General features: G+C 30.6%; 1 protein-coding gene and 1 long non-coding RNA gene across 2 annotated transcripts; both read left to right on the forward strand.

The window, feature by feature from the left end:
* Positions 1–2,912: 2,912 nt before the first annotated feature.
* Positions 2,913–6,022, forward strand: LOC131950965 (uncharacterized). Its single transcript, XR_009388375.1, has 2 exons — positions 2,913–3,270; positions 5,771–6,022. It is a non-coding gene; the product is annotated as an uncharacterized LOC131950965 (long non-coding RNA).
* Positions 6,023–7,153: 1,131 nt separating this feature from the next.
* LOC131950969 (neuronal acetylcholine receptor subunit beta-2-like) lies at positions 7,154–16,271 on the forward strand. Its single transcript, XM_059313202.1, has 7 exons — positions 7,154–7,236; positions 9,102–9,219; positions 11,089–11,253; positions 11,386–11,515; positions 15,153–15,322; positions 15,945–16,133; positions 16,242–16,271. The coding sequence occupies exons 1-7, from the start codon at positions 7,154–7,156 to the stop codon at positions 16,269–16,271; spliced, it is 885 nt and encodes a 294-aa protein (XP_059169185.1).
* Positions 16,272–21,099: the final 4,828 nt, after the last annotated feature.

Consider the following 21,099-nt stretch of genomic DNA (forward strand, 5'->3'; position numbering starts at 1 on the left):
TACTTGACATATTTCAAGTAACAATACAATTAACACATTCATATTATGAAACACATAAAACACAGGGAACCTTTTAACACAGGTACTACATCTGTTACAGAAAACAAAATATTTAAATAACCCAAAACACTCAACGCAGGCAACATTAATCGGATGTACCACATTCAACAGTTTTAATACAGTTAACACAGTTTACTAAAGAAGTTAAAATATGTAACAAAATTACACCATGAATACAAGTTGCACAATTTATCAGGTATCAAATTCAACAAAGATAACATAGTTAACAAAGATAACACGTTTTAAAAAGGTAACATACAGGTAACACATTAAACACTGGTAACACGTGCTACATGCTTAGGTAACATATAATTCAAATATACATTTCTATAAAACTTGTGTACACTTATCTTCAATAATGCGTTCAAAATGTGTTTTAGTTTGTATTTAAATAGCTTAACATGCTCATGTATTAATTATTACTTAAACAGCTGTTTCGCTGTGATCCCAATCATTTCAAAGGACGAGAATCTATTCGTCCTCTTAGAGATGAAATATGGCTCCCTTCTGTCATGCTACTGAACACAAAGAATAAAATGGACGTCATCGGTGAAGATATGGCGTAAGTAATGTTCCCCGTAACTTTGTAAATTCAATATTTTCATCTTGACATGTGTCTATATTAGTCAAGTTGCTGCTGCTCAGGTTTATGAGAATAAACTTGTTGATGTTTGTCTTTATACGAGTACTAGTATAGCCGTTAAGCGTTGTTGTGATTTGGCACTAATCACCAAAATGACGGATCTTTATTTAAAGGATATTTAAATTACAAATCAGTACTTTTAGCTCTGTGACCTTTTTACTTTCTTGTTTAAAAAGTATAGAGAAGGTATTGTAATCGTGCACAAAAACTAAATGATTTTTTTTTATAGTTTTCGCCGTTTTACACCTCCCTACTTTATCATTTACGGAATATAATTAATGTATTGTAATCGTGCAGAAAATCTAAAATCGAGATTTCGACACATATCGATGATTCACATCCTTCCGGGGAAACCTGGTTTTGCAATTTTTGTCAGTGCATGTCCGTATCTAAACACGATAAAATGTGTACCGCATCTATGAAGTTGGCGAAATTTCATTTATAAGTTTTACATCACATTTCAAGTATCCTGGAGTTGTAATACTCTACTTCCTCTTTCTTAAAAGACAACAACTAGAGTAACGTTTAAATTACGTGGACGAAATTCCACATTGAATGCACAAGTTAAGTTTCTTTCCACTTTTGGACGATTTCTTGTAACCAGAAGTAGTACTTTACTCTTTTTCCGTATAAACACTATAACTAGAGTACTCTTTCAGTTAGGTAAATCAAATTTAAGATGTAAGCCCTAGATCTTATACTTGGATGATTTTAATTTTTTTTAATTACCTCCGATAACCGGAAGTGGTAATTTACCATATTTCCGGTTTCAAAAATACCGACAACATAAACACCGTTTCATTAAAGTGAACGAAATTCTATACACAGTAAAAAGTGTTTCTCAACAGACTGAGGGTTTTTAGTGATATTTTCAGTAGCCTGTAGTATGCTTGCTTTTTTTTACCATAAGTAAAGTTAGAACTTCAGCACACACATGTGTTATATATCATTGTGTAGGTATTTGATTTTTCCTTAATATTACAGAAGAGTTTTAAGTGTTAACAGTTGGTTTTAGTTTTGTAGCCTAAAATCTGATAATTTCGTTTTTAAAAAAAACACAAAAAAATTAAAATCAACAGTCCCTATAAAGAAAAAAATAATTGATAAGAGCTATAGAGTAAATGTGTATATTTTATTGTACTAAAACCATATATGTTCAAACGTGACAATTTTGAATGCACTGAGTCTACAAATGGATTTTTCACAAATTAAATGACATTATTTATACTATTTGGTCCTTTGGCAAATACTTTTTACACTACAAGTAGCAAACATAGGTAAACATGGAATCAAACCCACACATAAGTAAAGATAATGAACAGATCAAATTGAAATATATGCAGTACTTCTAATAAAATTAATGCTAATCTGATATACTTTGTATGGTTGATAGAATGGTTGGAAAATAATGGTGGATTATAATCCAAAGAAACAGGATGGATAAGTGAAACATTACCTAACTCTCAAACCAACTCACGAAGAGTCTAATTGGCAATACCTTGTTGGAATTTTTATTTCTAACATATATGGATTCTTTTCTCAATAATCTTGAAATTAAATATAGAAATTAACTTTAGTTATATCTCAAAGGTGAAAAAATTTAGTTCTAGTACTTAATTGTTTACCGAAGGACATAACAGGTTTATTAACTGATCACTTTCATCCACCACATAAACTAATCCATCTGGCCCACTGACCAGAATATTAAAATATATAAATCAAAACCGTGTGTAACCTGTCAGTGATCAGCCAAAGCTCATAATTGCATACCCTACTGTTGGCTTATCCACAAATCACAATGTACTGTCAAGAAAAGTATTCTTCCTAACCCTTATCTATGGAAATATTATATAAAGCTACAACAATTTACTGCTCTTAATTTTGATGTAAGTTGGGAGCATTATTTGTATAATATGTCCACTGTATGTTCAGTATCTTAATAGTACATCTTTAAAAAAGCATGACAGCTTTGAAGCAATAGTGTGAAATGAAAGCTTGAGCCGATGTCCATTGTAGAGCATTGAGTTAATTCTTGCTTCAGAATCTGTCAAAATGAGTGTCTTGATAATCCCCAGCATATATTTTAAGTCCATAAAACCTGTAAGATTTAATCAGGTGTCGAATTAAACCATCCTGAGACAGAAAGGTCGCCTGTGTAGCTTTACATAGCCATTGGTAAATTGACATAATGTATGTCACAATAGGTAGGAAAAGTCTATGTAATCATACTAAATTTTTAAAAAATTATTTTAAAAAATATGGCAAGCGATAAAATTATAGCTACAATTTTAAAAATTAAAGTCGATTAGGAACCATCGATTACACTCATTTTCATATTTTTGTGTTGAACAGAAGCCGTTAAAAATAATTTTGAATAATTGTACTAATTTACATATTTTATAAAACCGCCCTCAACCCCACCTTGAACTGAACTTAAGTGGCCAGGGAGAGGTAAACGATGCAAGTCATAACATTTGTTATCCATGATAAATACGGACAAGGTAATCAAAATAAACAAAATGGCGAACAAGGGAAGATTTTCAGTTCGATTCAAGCTTTAAAAATTCGTTTGTATCCCCTTTCATTACAGTTGGCTTATTTTTTTATGACTGTTATGCTCAGATTATTAAGATCTAACATTATTAACATTATTCTTATTAATTGTTAATCTACCTTTTTTTTTAAAGTGTTTTTAACGCAAGTTTCATAATTTTTGTTAGGCCTGCTCTTCTACGCCATGATTGATACTACTAAGATTCTAGATCTAGATCTAGATCTAGATCTCTAGATCTATCTATTCTATAGTATGCTACGGCTTTTTAATATGTTTAATAAATTATTAAATATAAAAATACTAGTCTAGAATAGAGAGTCTACTAGATCTAGTAAGTCTAGATCTATTATAATATTATTATTAGATAGATATTAGACGGTTTTTAACGCAAGTTTCATAATTTTTGTTAGGCCTGCTCTTCTACGCCATGATACTATTAGATTCTAGATCTAGATCTAGAGATCTAGATCTATCTATAGTATGCTACGGCTTTTTAATATGTTTAATAAATTATTAAATATAAAAATACTAGTCTAGACTAGAGAGTCTACTAGATCTAGATCTAGTAAGTCTAATATTATTATTAATAATAGGCCTAGATAATAGATAGATTATTAGTAGTTAGTTAGCTAAGCCTTAGCGTAAGGAACTTAAATATATTAAATAATACTAAATACTACTTAATACTATATTATAGGGGAGGCCCTAGGCCTAAGTATTAAATTTATTAAGTTGATCTAGACCTAGATCCAGACTAGATTGACTAGAAAGATTATCTGTTTAAAAAATATATCTAGATAGATCTATTTTTAGGCTATTCAATAAAATCAATAAGTATTTAGTATAAATATTCTATAGGCCTAATGATTGTACTAATAAATAGTAGAATCTAGAACTGTAATAGATAGTATCGTATCTAGAATCTAGTATCTGAATCTAAGTATAGTAGTGATACTAATTTAATTTACTAATAGTAGGCCCAATAGAAATAAAGTAGACCGTCTGACTAGTGTGGTGGATTTAGACTAGATCTAGATATAGTTTTAAGTTTTAGTATTGCTATACTAGCGTCTATCTTATACTCTATATTTCAGTTAATTATAATAATAGATAAATTAAATTAGGCCTATATTTTATATTATTACAAAGTGTCGCTGGTATAGATAGTTTTAGACTTGTCGTATAGTAATTAGTAGGGCAGTATATACATGTAGTCTAATTAATGATTAGTCTAATTAGTTAGAGCCTACTTGTTTAAATATATTTACTATTTAGTAGTATTAATAAAGTATAGTTACTCTATTCAAAGTATAGTTATTAGGTATAATACACAACCTCATAATCGCAAAATCATGACATTAGTGACTCAGTTATTTAGTAGGCCAATAAGTTCTATATTAATATAATTTTAATAGTTAATACTTCTTAAATTACTAGATTTGTACAAATGAATACATTTTATTTTAGATAATTTAGGCTATGATACTGCTGAATACTTCAGTTACATTAGTATTATGAATTAGGGCCTATTTAGAGGTAATTATTAAATTACTAATTAGACGTATGATAACTTATGTTGGTCTAATAACTAATAGATTCATATTTAATAGCAGTAGGTCTGTAGGTATAGAATAGTATTGTAAAAAAATAAAGTATGCTTAATTTTTTACAGTTGCCATATTAATTTTAGTTTTAGTAGGTAGTAGTAGGCCTGTGATAGCGCAGGTAGTTAGTATTAGTATGTAAGTTAAACACAGTTAACTACTATAACTAAGCTTAATAAGGCTACAATTTTAAACTAAAAATTACATGCAGCCTAAATAAAAGGTTACAGACTAGTGCATTAAATAATATCCAAAATTTAAGTTTAATCTACATTAGTTTAATAATTGTAAAAATTACTGAATAGAACAGTAGGCTTACTTGTGAAGAGCTGTCTTATTTTAGTTCTACTTAATTAATATATGACTTAGTCTACTCTTAGTCTCCTGTAGTTATCTTTTGAACTTATTAAAAAATGCAGAATAGTTAATTAAGCCAAAAGGTGTCAATTGTCATAGATGGATTAACTTACTATTCAAATCAATATAATTATACTTATTTATTCTAGTAGGTGTATGAATTGATGATAGTTTTAGTAGCCTAGTTTGAATATAAATTTTCAACTAATTCTTGAGGTGGCTAAACATAAGTAGTAGACCTTTATTGATACATTTTTAATTTTGTTTTTTTTTATGATATATACATGACTTTTGACACTTTTGAAGACCTATTGTATTTAATGACAAACTCCTTACATTAAAATATTAAAAGAAAATCTTAGATCTATATATTTAATGAATGGTAATAATTAGATAGCCCATACAATCCCATGCATAAATAGTCCCATCATTGCTTTATGATTTTTATAAGACAGACAAATATTTTTAATTATACCATAAAATGTTAAAGTATATAAATGTAATGAGTTTAATATAACAGTTTGTGAAATTTATTTATGTTTTTTTTTTTAGATACTACATACAGAGAAGATAAGTCAGATGAAGTTCCTTTTAAAAACTCTTATCACTGAATCCTCCAGTTCTGAAGACTTAATATACAGTATTCTTCAACAGTGGTCAGGCTTGACTGAAAATGGCCTACACATACCTATTAGATCCAACTAGTCCAAGGATACATGTTGGACCCAAGAAAACTTGTTCATATTGAACAACTTTTTTTTTAATATATTAGTTCTGAATGTAATTAAAAAAGAAATTTATAAAGTTTGTTATGTTTATTTTTTTCAGCACTGGTTGTGTGTGATGGTGTATGCGGAAACTAATTATTGTTACCTTAATTTAATAATTGACTTAAACTGGCGAACTATAAATAGTTTTTAAGAATATGGTGCTGAAGTAGATTTCACCTAGTTTTGTTGCCCTTCCATATTAATAAATTGTATGGTCAGGAAAATATCAAACAGCTTTTACTGTCCATAACCAGTCAGGTACCAGTTAACTGCTTTGAATTTGAATCAGAGACAACCTAAAGGATTAAAATTTAAACTCAAGAACTTTTGCTTTAGCAAATGTGTTCACAAATATGTAGTCCCACTATAAGTCTTTCATTTGAATATTATTTACATATAAGTTTATATCAATATATAATCTATCATTTGTTAATATTATTCCTAGTCCAAACAACATGCTGATATGAAACCCATTGTATTACAAGAAGAAAATAAGGAATGAAAATTTCCCATAAGACAGCTTGCTTATAATAATACAAATAATAATAAAAGGGCAATGTCTGCAAACAATTATACTTTAATATTTTATTTAGAATTTTCTACTTTGTATTATATCTCGTTCAAAACGAACAATTATTAAAATATCTTATGTTATGGTTTAAGCTTCAACTTTAGTATTTTGTAACTATTACTTAAATTTTCTACAATGTTAAAAATAAAACTACTATATCTATCATAGCTGTAAAACATGATAAGGGAAGAATCAAAAATATATGTTTTTGTCAATTCTAGCCATACCAGCATATAAATGTAGACCAAGCTTATAGAAATATGGCTGATAACTAACCATAAACCACAAATACAGCAAACTATAATAACTGCTTGTTTCCTGGTAATGTGTTGTTATTGGCTGTGCAAGTTTATAAACATTTTGTAATTGTTTATACATTACAAAAGAAAAAGACTGTAGCTGATCAGATGCATTCCAGATATTTGAGGAAAAGATGTTTTCTATAAGGATAGGCAGCTATAGCAAATGAGGTATGGGGAAATGTTGAGTTAAGATAAACTATTTAATAATTGTAATGACAGAGATACCATCACAGCAACAAATGTAATTGGGTTTGTATGACTAATTAATGAATATCCTATAAATAAATATAAAATGCTGAGGTGGTCGTCTATAAACGACTTTGAGGTGGTGGTGGAGATTTGGACCTTTGTGTCAAAGGGGAGGGGGTTCAGAAAGTAAGATGACACTTTTCCATGTTCAACAAACACTCATGTTAAGAAACTGAATTTAAGCCTTTATTGCATTATTAAAAGTTGGTTTATAAATTGTTGTAAATAATTCATCAATAGGCCTACATTGAATGCTGGAAAAGCCCATAGGTCTAAATATTTTATGAAAATCGCTGCTTTAAAAACAAACTAGGGGGGGGGGGGGGAATGTTGGCTTAGGTTTACTTCTTTGGGGAAGGGGGAGGTCTGGCATCGTTGTGACATCGTTAATAGATGACCCCATAGTCAGAGGTCGATCTAGATTGCTTAGGCCTATATTAAAATGTTGATATTAATTACGCTTTACTTATTATTACAATGGAATATAGCCTAGTAGTTTAATTATGTTAAATAATATAACATCCCCTTTCACCACAACACCCTGACTATACTAATCCAAATTAAAATAAAAATGTTTGGTAAATTACTATTATATTATTAGTAATTTTGTGTTTAAAATTCTAGCCTTAGTAAAAACCGGAAGTGATTTTTACTTATTTCACAAATGTTATAAAATATTCAATTTTGGTTCAAAAATATGCTTTCTGGCAACACAAAGTGGAACCACTTTTGGAACCACTTTTCCTACCTATATCCACTGTAGAGTTTACAAACACAATAGGTTTGAGTAAACATATACTTCATTGTACTGTCTCCTGTCCTCATCTCAGCCAGCTGAATTCCTGGTTCTTTCTCAGGAAGTAACAGCCCCAGCTGATAAGGGATACCCATTCACTCCTTTTTTCCTCTATAATTTCTCAGTTCTGTTGAAAAGAAAAAATGGTAGTTATGGATTCTATATCATATTTTCACATATATTAATTTCATCATAAATGTTAGGTGATTTATAATAAGTTAGCGCAAGTCAGTACTGTTTGCAACAAAAGAAAACTGAGTTTTTATTAGTCTTTTATGATCAGCTGATTTGTGTTTACATTCAAGACGGTAGACAGTACTGCTACCAATACTACTATTATTTAATAATTGTCATATACTATGAACTGAAACTAGGCTATTAACATAGTAAAATGATTGAAGTGTTCTTTTAACTACACATTTATATCTAATTAATATAATCAAATGGAAAAATTTATAAAAATCACCAAAGAAATTAGTAGGAAAAAACGATAAAAACCGTGCTACTTACGATGTGTAGAGAATGAGTTCAAAACTGCGTTCAAAACTTTATTTTCATTATCTCCAGTGTCTAGGACATCAGTAAGGTCTCAAACTTCTTAATTACTTGAATCTAAATCATTTTTACGCAGGTAATTAGAATCTAAATCCATTTTCCATGAGGTCTGACCGAGGATGAATGGAAAGTCGGCAATATGGCGGCGTCTCGAAAATATATAATAATTTCAAGATCAATAATATTTTTTGCAGATTATGATTAATTCATCACTTATTTTTATATAAAATACTATTGTGCTTGAAATAAAACATTTTTAAAATAATTTTTATGACCTCAAAGTCACATGACAAAAATGAGTCATAAACCAATCAATCGTCTGTTGAGCGACTTGGATGATTTTATTTTTTTTTAATTACCTCCGATAACCGGAAGTGGTAGTATACCATATTTCCGGTTTCAAAAATACCGACAACATAAATACCGTTTCATTAAAGTGAACGAAATTTTATCCACAGTCAAAAGTGTTTCTTCCAGACATCTTCTCCCCCCCCCCCCCCCATTCCGAAGAGAAAAGTCTGCAAGAAACACTGCTACTTTTTCTTACATTGTCACCTTTGGACTGTTTGTATTTATATCAATTTTTAAAAACCTAATAGTGTATACATGTGCTTAATTGATTACCTCATTTTTTCCACAGCCCACTATTCATGAATGGATTTGGGGATACATTTTGGGCCCCAGCAGTTGCCGTTTCTGTATCATGTAAGATGAGTGTTCAACGTTTTCCTTTCGATGCGCACTCTTGTTCTGTAAAGGTAATGTCGTGGTGGTTACTTTTTACTTTCTCGCATACTGAGTATAGAGGAAGTATTGCAACAGTACTAAATAATTATCAAATAATTTAACAGGTTTAACCGTTTTACACCTCACTACTTTATTAAATACGGAACATAAAGAGTGCATTGTAACCGTGCAAAACATCTAAATACAGACATTTTGACAAACTGAATTTTTGCATCCTTCTGAAAAGAAAAACTTGCTTTGCTATTTTATCTGTGTCTGTGTGTCTGTAAACACAATAAATTGAGTGCTGTTTCAGTTAGGTTGACTAAATTTCATCAATAAGTATTAGATTCTATATATTTGTGTCAACGTTAGAGTGCTTTCCAGTAACCGTAAGTGGTACATAATCTACTTTCGGTTTTTCAAAAGCTAATAACTAGAGCGCTGTTTAAGATAGGTTTTGACAATTTCATGCATATGTATTCAATTGTAAGTGCAAAATTCTACTAAGTTTTGAACGTTTTGAGGTAACTGGATATGAAATTTTACTCTATTTTCGTGTGAACAGCTTAACTAGAGTACTGCTTCAGTAAGGTGAAAGAAATTTCATGTATAAATATTGGATCTTTTAAATTATTTAAATATTTTGAGTGACCTCCAATAACTGTAAGTGGTAGTTTACTATATTTCCAGTTTCTAAAATATTGATGACGTAAGCACTGTTTCGCTTAGTTAACAAAATTTTATACGTAGGTATTAGATCTTATTTTGTTGATTCTGTTAAATTTTTAGTGATTTTAGGAGAACGGAAGTAGTACTTTACACTTTACTTTCCAATGTCTCAAACAATATTAATGCTACTGAACCGATTCATTGCAAACTTTTCAGGTAGATAAAAACTCAATGACAATATACTGTTACATAAAATTTACTTAATTAGATGTTTAATTAACATTTAAAAAATTAATCAATGTTTCGTTTATAAAAATACTAATATTTCTCTCAAATATGCACGCATTGTTCACGTTTATTTAGGTGCACAATTCTTTTTTCAACTACTTTATTTAAAAAACAAAACAATTAAGTATTAAATCAATTATTTATTTTAAAAAAATGCAAAACAAATGTAGGGATAGGTGAGATTTGGTTTTTTTATGGGTATTAGGAGGTAATTGATCTCGTTCGCCACCAATGCTAATCTTTACAATAATTTTGAAATGTACCAGGCAGAGAATACTCTGGAATGGGTTATTAAATATTTAAAACATCGAGCGCAATGTTATTAAATAAAAATGGCTATAAAAGCTGGATTGTTTGGTTTTTGTCGGAAAATATGTTTTTGGTTGCGTTAGTAATTTTCGTTATAAAACAAAATTTAAAAAAAGGATAAAAACAATTGGATCTTTCAGGTGGTAATGAAAACATAAAAATCATCCTGCTGTTCGATAGGCATGCACAAATTACTATGAAAAATCGATAAGATTAATATTAGCAATATCAAATGCGTAACTTTAAAATATATTGAATCGGAAGTATTTATATTTGATAAATAAAAATTGTTTGTTTACAGACACTTATTCTCATGGAAAACATCTTTTGTTCATTGCACCTTTCATATCAATCATTTTAAAATATTGAATTTCTAAATTTGTTTCATGTTAAGTTTTTTTTTTAACTTTACGGCCGCTTTATCGAACAAGTAAAAGCGATTGTTTAATGATGGAACCCATCTCGTCAAACTCGTTTACCTCCATTCCCAGTAACCATATTATGTAATCTGAATGCTTCTTAGGGAAAAGAAAAAAAAATATAACTCGATGTAACTACCTATATTAACAAGCTAAACTATTTCCAACCTAACACCTATTGAGCTAATTAAAACCAAAATTGATATGTTGCAGTTTGTGTCAATGTTGCACGATGCAGATGAGGTGGTATTTGAACCTGAGGAAGAAACAGTGAATACTGATCTCTTTGCTGAGAATGGGGAATTCGAGCTAACCAGCACAAGAATCAAGAAATACATTGATTTTAAGATGGATGGTTTAACTCTCAGCGGCTTCCAAGTAAATGCACTTTAGAGTAGACTTGGATAACAAGAACAAAAAAGGATTCCCACCCACTATTTATGTATCGTTATGTTTAGATGTTCGAGCCAATCAATTTCATGTAGTTGACATGTACTAAATCTTTTTCAGATTGACTTTAACTTTACTCGCAGACCAACGGTCACAGTAATGACGGTCATAGTACCAGTTGCATTTGTGTCATCTATATCAATTGCACACTTTGTTATCCCCGGATCGTATCTGGAAAAAATCGCTTTTGGTAAGTAATGTGTCAGTTGAATTTTTATTGTTTTTCATTCTTTTATTTAACTTGTTTCCTCTGTCTTTCTGTCGTCAAAGACCGAAACTGCCGAGTGAACCTATGAGCACCTATAACTTACCGATTCGTTTCACACTTGGCACGTGGGTCAAGACACGATAGCATTAAATTAGACTTTTTAAATGGATGACTAAATTATTTTGTATGAATTAATTAAATTTTCTAGATTTAGGTAGAGAACTTACTATCATTCCATACTATTATACGCATATGTTCATGTTCATTTGATGCGCAATAGTTTTTAGTAATGAAACTCAATTGTATAATAAACTAGCCGTCCCGGCCAGGCCCTGCACTGGCCTGTGAAAAACCTATCTGTAAAGGACCATGACTTGTTATCGTGCACAAAAATCATATAAAATTTTGACAGTTTTCACCGTTTTACTGCTCAGTCCTTCATCACATCTGGGGTATAGAGAACTTATTTTAATCGGCCAAAAATTATAAATCCGAACTTCTCAAAAATGTTACGTTTTATGCGTAATCGAGTCTGAAAAAACTGGGCTTTGCAATTCTGTCCGTGTGTGTCTGTGAACATGATAACTTGAGTACCGTTACAGCTAGGTTGATGAAATTTCATATACAAGTATTATATCAAATTTGCAGTTCTGTATCAACTTTTTAGAGATTTCCGATAACTGAAAGTAGAACATATTCTAATTTCAATTTTTCAAAAGCCTATAACTTGAGTACTGTTTCAGATAGATAGATAAAATTTCACATGTAAGTAACAAATCTAATTCTCCATCTTCTATCAAATTTTGAGTAATTTCCGTTGAACGGAAATAGTAATTGACGCTATTTCCGATTTCTCAAAAAAAGAATGTGAGTATATAAAGTACTAATAATATCCCGCACTATTATGCACATTTTGTTTGGCGTTTACTTGATGCGCAATTCTTTTTTTGTACGAGATTCTATTCTATTTTAAAAAGTTTAAGTACTTAAAAATGGATTAAAATATCATGTCTATATCCCGAGTTGCCATTCCCCCAGGGGCGAAACTACAGTGCTGCCAGACCCCCGCAATACGGGGGGACGGCTTTTTGGGGCCTAAAGCCGACTATAATCCATATTTTTTATTAAATAAAATAAATTTTCTTGCTTTTTTTAACTTGATGGTTGTTTTGTAAAAAGAAAACTGTAGGTGCGGTTGAATTATCTTTACACTATAGGCACCATTCCGAGTCCTCTTTCTCCTACGATCAAACACGCTGTTGTCGGCAAATTTCGTTTCAAAATAAATCAAAGTCCATCGCGTGCGAGGCCGCTAGATATATACTTTGCTTCTTTATAGCATTGATCATGGGCCCAAAATCAATTGTGATTTTTAGAATGTAAAATGTTCGTTTGTTGTATTGGTAGAACAACTATTCTATACTCTTTCGGTTTTATGTACGTTTACTTCTTTTTGTTTTACAAACAAATACAATAGTAAACGTGTATAATTTGAATTCTCTCCCTTGAGTGTTTCACAATAGGCTTTTGGAAAAGTAGTTGAGACCATCCTAACTTCGGTAAAATTTGGGAAGTTTTTGAGTACTCATAAGCCTGAGTTCCCCAGTAGCTATCTAAGCACCAGGGGTCCGCTTATTGTGTGTCCTGTATAGGGGGGATAGGTGTACTACTTGAATCATAATTCTCGCTGCATTAGGGACCTCCGCCGGTGGCCGTGTACCAAGAGCCCCGTGACGCCTCTGACACCAAGGCCGTCACCGATGGGCAGGGGTCGGCAACCTGCGGCTCGCGAGCCGCATGCGGCTCTTTTGATGTCAAGATGCGGCTCTTTGGCTCCATGCACACTTATGAAGAGCGTGTAAAAATAGTTGGAGGTCCAATAAAACATGCACGTTACGCGGTACAACTGGGCAGCTCTAAAAGAAATACCGCGAGTTGAGGCACTATTATGTGACGCATGGAATAGTCTTGCAGGATAGTACAGTAACGTGGAGAAGTTAACATCTGAAGTGCTGACGATCTTTAGGTCAATATATTCGTGCTAGCAAGAGTTGTCGTACAAGAATATAATAAAAAGTTAAGTAAGAAGCCAACTAACAAACAAAAAACCTAGAAGCTTGCTTAAAACTTAAAAAAAGAAGTTGTGAGCCAGATTTAAACAAACTTTCAAACGGCATGCAAGGTCAATGCTTACATTGATGTAACTAATGTAAATATGCAATGATTATAGATAGATTTTATGATTACTAATTTTCTAGCAGAGTTAGCTAAATACAATAATATGTTTTGTGCGAAACGTGTATTTTTTTTTTAAAACATGAATAAATATTATTTCATACTTAAAGCTATTTAAATACATATACATATACATATATATATATAAATATATATATATATATATATATATATATATATATATATATATATATATATATATATATATATATATTTATATATATATATATATATATATATATATATATATATATATACATATATATATATATATATATATATATATATATATATATATATATATATGCATGTATGTATATATACACCTAATCCTAAATATTGAAAAAAAAATGTTAGTGGCTCTTTAAAAACTGGTAAATTTTGTAAATTGAAACTTTTGGCTCTTCCGTCGCAAAAGGTTGCCGACCCCTGCCGATGGGTGTTTCTTTCACCATCAGCGTAAACCGAGGCGTGTTTGTGGTAGTGTGTACAAACTAGTGCCCCAACAACTGAGCCTTTTATAGTTCCACCACTGGCACCTTGAAAGTGGTTTTTGTTTTTAAAAAATCAGATCTACTATAGTAGTGATGTTCTACAGTATCTAACACGATGTTGCGTAAAAGAAAAAAAATATATACATGAGTTGTAGTGTGAAAGACAGGCCAACGTTCAAACCACTTCCGTGACTTAATTCCCTTTTTAAATAGTCAAATATGTGTGCTCTTAAGCACTTTTATAAGATTTGCATTAGAAAAAATAAGAACCTATTACTTCTCTTAATTATTTTTTTGTAAATACACAATAAAGAATGAAATATTAAAAAAAGGAAGTGTATTTGAAACTAATAATATAAATACAAAACAAAAACAACATAACGCGAGAAACCATTACACATACAAAGCTTTCATGCATCATATTCTTTGACCGACTTGCTTATAAGAAGCATTATGGTAGACATGTATTGTAATACGGATTTACAAAACAGACTAATAGCACTCACACAAATGACGTGTTGTTGTAACTGGGTTTAATTTTTTTTTTAAACTTAAGAATTTTTAAGGCCAAAAATGAGTATTATATGTTTATATGTTCGTAGTTTCGTGATCGTATTTTGTATATATATCTATATATATATATATATATATATATATATATATATATATATATATACATATATATATATATATATATATATATATATATGGGGCCCAAAAATGTCTTTGCGAATTGGCCCTTTTTTTACTACATCATAAACGCACTGCATAGTACGCCATTACAATACGAATCACTGGTTTAATCAAGTGACGTTTATCCAAATACTATAGAACAAGAATTAAAGTACTGCTTGTACTAGATCCGTCTAACTTGTCCAAATTTTCCACAGGCATGACTGTTCTTCTTGGTATTTTTGTTAATATACAAAATATAGCCAGTTTCCTCCCCAAGACAGAACCTTTGCCAATATTGACGTTGTTAATATTCAGCCTCATGTGCCTCACGACAGTGACTCTTCTTTATGCCATAGCCATTGCTTGCTTCAAGGATAGGGCCGAGGTGAGTACGTAGCTGCTGTTGGTCAGTACATTTATATTTCATCAAAACGCGAGTGAGAATATTAGTAGTCAGCAAAACAGGAGACAGCCATTGATCGTTAGAAGCATGAAATATCCGATGAATGCGTCAGGAAACAGGAGTCAGTCGATTGGTTGGTCAATTGAAGCTTGCGACAGGTGAAGGAGTCGGTAGAAGCATTCGTCAAAGAATGACAAGTCATTAGGATAGTATTACTGGACCTGAACATAACTCCCCTGAACTATAGGCCTACATTGTGAGAAACAGGTTCCAGAAAATAAATGTTTCGGACCAAGTGGTTTGCGAACTGATTGTTGTAAAATTGATGCTCTTTAGGATATTTCTGAAAATCAGCTAAAAGTAATCCATAAGTTATCTTTAAAGAAATAATATGCGAACTTTAAAATAATGTTTGTTTTTTACTCTCACATTTGTATTAATTTGGAGGGGAAAAACATTATTATAATTAGTACATTTTTGTCTTGCTTAATGTATTTTATGAAGTCTTTGCGTCTTTTATAATTTTATATATTTAATCAAACACATTTTTTCGACAAAGATATTTAGGTTTTTTTTTAATTATTTAATTCATATCTTTTTTCAGAAAGAGAAAGAAAAGCAAAAAATACAACATTGTGCGAAGTGCGAAGAGATGAAAGATTTAAAAGAAGGAAAAGGCGTTTCAGCAGAAAAAGCTGTGGTAGAAAAGGCCTCAGATGATAACATTGAAGAAGTCCCATGCTCTGACGACGCTACCAATGTTGTTAATATGCCAATGCAGAAAAGGCCATCGGTTGGCTGTGAACACTTTCTAAAAACATTTGAGCGAATTTTGAATGTGGTTATCACTATTGCATGGATTTCTGTTGTGATAGTTTTTCTTGTTCTTTTATGTAAATAGATGAAAAACTATGACCTTTTTGGAAAATAAGGCAATATTTAAAGTGTAAAGAGCTCTAGTTATTATTATTATTATTATAATATTACTGTTGTAAATTGTGTTTCTTATCAACGTTTCGTATATGCTTTCTAAAAGGTTTTTTAAAATGTATTAGTTGAATGTATTTGCAACTAACAACTGTTGCCTACAGTTTAAAATAAATGTAACGAGCGTGGCGGTATTTGTAAATAGAAATGAAAGCTTTATACTTAAAAAGGGTTGAATTGGGTAATACGTTCAAAGATTTTGGTTAAACAAAATTGTATACCCTTTACAATTGTTAAACAGAAAGGTATGTTATCTGTAGAAGTATAATTTATCTATTTTCGTGAACTCGACATGTGAATTATTAGAGCATTCATTACTGTTGTTCAGCCGCCTTTACTTTCCCTACACAAATTCAACTTCCCATTAGAATTGGTAGACTCAGGGTTTTATACTTTGGCCTAAGATCCGAATTCGAGACGATGAAGTTCGCAGTTGCTCGTTCTACCATACGACCACGCCACCCAACATAATTATTCTTATGCTTTAAAACATAGAGCTTGTTATTAAATTAAAAAACATTTGTACAAATACAGTTTTTTTTTTTTTTTAACAATTTTACATCTAAATCATGTTAAATACTTTTGCTTTGTTTGAAACATAAAAGAAAGTACTAGACAGAAAAACAAAATTTAAAAACAATTTCGTTTGTAATGGAGACCAGAAAAACATCCCTATTTTGAAGTTTTCTTCACTTTTAAGAACGCTAAGGCTTTTTTATTTATGCATTTAAAGCAATCAAATTTTGACTGCTTATATTTCAGTACATATTTAAACTTTGGTTACCACAACATTTTTATAGGGCTACTGGTCTGAATTCTACAAGGTCCGAATTATTGCAATATACTTGACTTTCTTTGGAAAACTCTATCCAAATCACGCGATCTTTAAAGAGTAAAGAGCACTAGTTATAATTATTGTATTATTATTGTAAATTTTATTTTTTATTAATCTTTTGTATATGCTTTGTAAAAGTTTTTATTTAATCCATCAGTTGAATGTTTTTTGGTGCAAGCTGTCCTTCTGTTAATGTCTCTTCATAGATATACTATATTACTGGTTTTAAGTGTTATATCTACAGAGATTTTTGGTTAACAATTTATTATACCCTTTAGAATTGTAAAACAGAAAAGCAAAGTTACCTATAGAAGAAAAATGTATCTATTTTTGTGAACTCGGTATGTGAATTATTAGAGTATTCGTTTCTGCCGAGCCGCCTTTACTTTCCCTAAACAAAATCAACTTCACATTAGAATTGGTAGACTCTGGGTTTTATAATTATTAATCTGGTCTTGGATCCGATTTCGAGACATAAGATTTTATTGTAATTAACAAACTCATTCAAATTGGTTTTTTTACGGTCGATAAGAGAGGTAATCAATCATTTTTACAAATTAATTAAATTAAATTTCTGTATTACAAATCTTGCTGATAGTTTCATGATATTATCATTAAATTTACCGTGCATAAACCCAGTACTCGCTTTAAAAATGACCCATAACGGAAATTTCTATTGTCAATATTTTTAAGAGAACATTTTCGACAGTAGATTTTAATAAGCGAATCTCATTGTCTGGTTGTAACATTTCATCCAGGAAATTTAGGTTCAACACTCCCAAAATATTCAAAATCTTGAATTATTTTCATTAAAAAGTTACAAGATTTATTGATTATTTATCAAAAGTCAAAAATGATTTAGTAAACTCAATTGATTTAGTGTTTTTGTTTTCTTTAGTAACCTCTTATAACCTATTTCCTGTATAATATTTTAAAATTTGATTTTATATACCATTTCTACTTTTATATTTGCACTTTACTTTTGTAAAGTTGTTTAAAGAATATTTTGAAAGTGGTTTTGAAGCATACTGTGATTTCAGTTTGTTATTAATTTTATCAAGACATTGAACACTTTAAATGCCACTGTATAAATTATTACAATTAATTAGCGGTTTTGAGTAAAATATTGTGTATTATACTTTTTTTTCAATTTTTGTTTTGCATGTCCTCCTTTTGTGACACGACAAACGGGTCAGGTCAAATGTCCGTTAGTTTACCACACCAGTATCAGTTTATTTTCAAGGAAATAAATATTGTGATATATTATCATGGGAGACAAAAATGTATATTCTTAATTGATAGTGGATGTTATAGAACCTACAAATGATAAGCTTGAAAAGAAAGACATATCTTCAGCGAAGACCTTGAGAAGAGACATCTCTAAGGTAGAAACTACCATTCCAGGTCTCACTTTTAATCTTGTGAAATGTTTGTTAAAAAAAGGGAGAACTGTGTGAAACATTGCTTAGAATTGGAAGAACTAACAATTCTGAAGAGCTTTGAATTCCAAGAGGGAAACCTTCTTATAAAACATTATACACGTGTGCATGTGATCTGAGATTGATCCTTAGCAGTAGCCCTGATCAAATATTTGACAGAAATCAGTTTCTTAAAACTATAAAGGAGATAGTGAGCTCGATAAACATTCTTTTGGATGCTGTGAACAGTGTTATTGCTAATATACCAGTATCTGAACCTGCTGTAAACAGATCTTAGTGTGATTTTTCCATTAGTTATCCTGGGGAATTGCGTATACCTGTAAAATACCATTCTCAATTAGAAAATGTGTTCTTATGCAAGCTGCTTAATCTGGCTGTTTATATGGTTGTGAATGTAAGCTCTTTGTGAGAAACCAGACCTATTCAGACCATTCCTATTCATAGCCTACAATTTAAAACTGAGATATGTTACTGTTGGTTTGTCTATTCCACATACATGAGCATGTCTCAGAGGTAATATCAGCTTCATTATTAATTTATTCAATTTTTTAATTAAAGTTTTGTATCATCTTTATAGTAATATTTTTTTAAATTCTTCTCTTAAAATAATATTAGATTATCTAGAGAAAAATTGTTCTCAAGTCTGTGTATGTATATAAATATATCCACACACACTTTTAAAACATTATAATTTAAATTGTTTATTTACTCCTTACTCAGTATCAATTTTAGATTATACAAAAACAGCAGAAGTTAAAAACCATTTTTCTTGTTATTGTTCAAAGATTTCCATAACATCTTGAGTTAATTATCCTGTGATCCTTTGTAATATAATGTCATGCATGTGTTATTTTTGTCATACAAAGTTACTATATCGTTTACGATACATTTTTATAAAATGTTTTGAAATTTTAATATACAGTGGCACAAATTACAATCAGCTTGTTCATACACAAAATCTCAACAAAATCAATTTATGATTTAAACCTGATAATTAAAATGTGTCAGTGTTTTGAACAAAAACTTTAAACGCACAAGCATTATGTGTAATATTTAATACATCAATATATATTCAAATAGGAGAAAAAAACAACATTTCCCAGTAACTGTAGTGTAAACAAGACTTCATCATATGGGTAAAATAAGTTACCAAACTAGTCTGGTACAGGACTTAATTTCGAATTCATAACACATAGTTGAAATACTCAAAGACATAATTCAACTCATAAATTAAATAATAATATCCCATGTAGTAAAAGCCTTCCTTATCATCAAGGGATGTTATTACCACCCTTGAGTAATTTTCTATGTTGTCTCCCCTAGTTGACCCATCTCAGTCACATCTAGGTCACAACACAACAACATTCCTGTCTTCCACAGGTATCATTGAAACTTCCGTCTTATTGTTATGCGGAATAAATAGTCTTTAACTTTTATTTCTTTAAATTATTCACTGTTAATTAAGAGTATAGAATAGGTTTAACATAATACAGTTTACATTCTTTTGATATAGTGCACAATTTATGTTTACTTATACAATTTATTTGATATCCATATATTACAGTTACAGACTGTATAATATTAAGAAACTGTCAATTGATAATGTATTATTATCACCAATATTTCATTATAAGTTTTGACTTATGTGCTGTAGGGTAAGATCAGTTTCTGTATTATCAACATTTTGACGAGACAAGAAATCTGCGAGTACATTATCCTTCCCTTTTATAGACTTTATTTCATATTGAAAGTCCAGCAAAATCAATGACCATCTGTTTATTTTGCTGTTGGCTATCCTTTGGTTGTTTAGAGCTATCAATGGCTTGTGATCTGTAAGAAGGACGAATTCCCTTCCTAATAAATATGTCTGTAGTTTGGTCATGGACCATACAATTGCGAGACATTCTTTTTCCACGGTAGAGTAGTGTTGTTCTGTTTTGTTCATAGACCTACTTAGATAAAAAATAGGCCTTAGTACTTTGTCCACTTCTTGCATTAAACATGCACCTAATCCATAATTTGAAGCATCAGTTACTAGTGTTAGTGTCTTATCAAAGTTAGGCGCAGTAAGCGTTACTTCCTGTTCAAAGTAATGCTTTATTAGCAGGAAAGCATCTTGACATTCTTTAGACCAACTTATTGTTCTACTGCTGTCCTTGGTAATTAGCTGTCTTAGAGGTAGAGTTATATCTGAGTACTTGGGTATGAATTTGCTGTAGACATTAAATAGACCCAATACACTTCTTTCTTGGTTTTAGGTATCTGTAAGTTGAGAATTATATTTTTATTTACGTCCAAATATTTAATGCAAGCTGGAAATCTGGGAAAATCCCAAATATTTGGAAAAAAGCAATCATGATACCTGTTCTAAAAATAGGAAAACCCAGGAACAAAGTCGATAGCTATCGCCCAATAAGTTGAACAAGCTGCGTTTGTAAACTGATGGAAAGAGTAGTAAACAACAGACTGACCTGGTTTCTAGAATCGAACAATCTACT

The sequence above is a fragment of the Physella acuta genome, unplaced genomic scaffold (genome assembly GCF_028476545.2).
Source record: "Physella acuta isolate Inbredline_101_S28 unplaced genomic scaffold, ASM2847654v3 ptg000793l, whole genome shotgun sequence".
Taxonomy (NCBI): domain Eukaryota; kingdom Metazoa; phylum Mollusca; class Gastropoda; family Physidae; genus Physella; species Physella acuta.

Coding starts and splice junctions, on each gene's coding strand:
- LOC131950969 (XM_059313202.1), top strand. CDS start 7,154: ATGCTGAGGTGGTCGTCTATAAACGACTTTGAGGTGGTGGTGGAGATT. Junction 11,254..11,385: donor TAACTCTCAGCGGCTTCCAA/GTAAATGCACTT, acceptor AATCTTTTTCAG/ATTGACTTTAACTTTACTCG. Junction 15,323..15,944: donor GCTTCAAGGATAGGGCCGAG/GTGAGTACGTAG, acceptor ATCTTTTTTCAG/AAAGAGAAAGAAAAGCAAAA.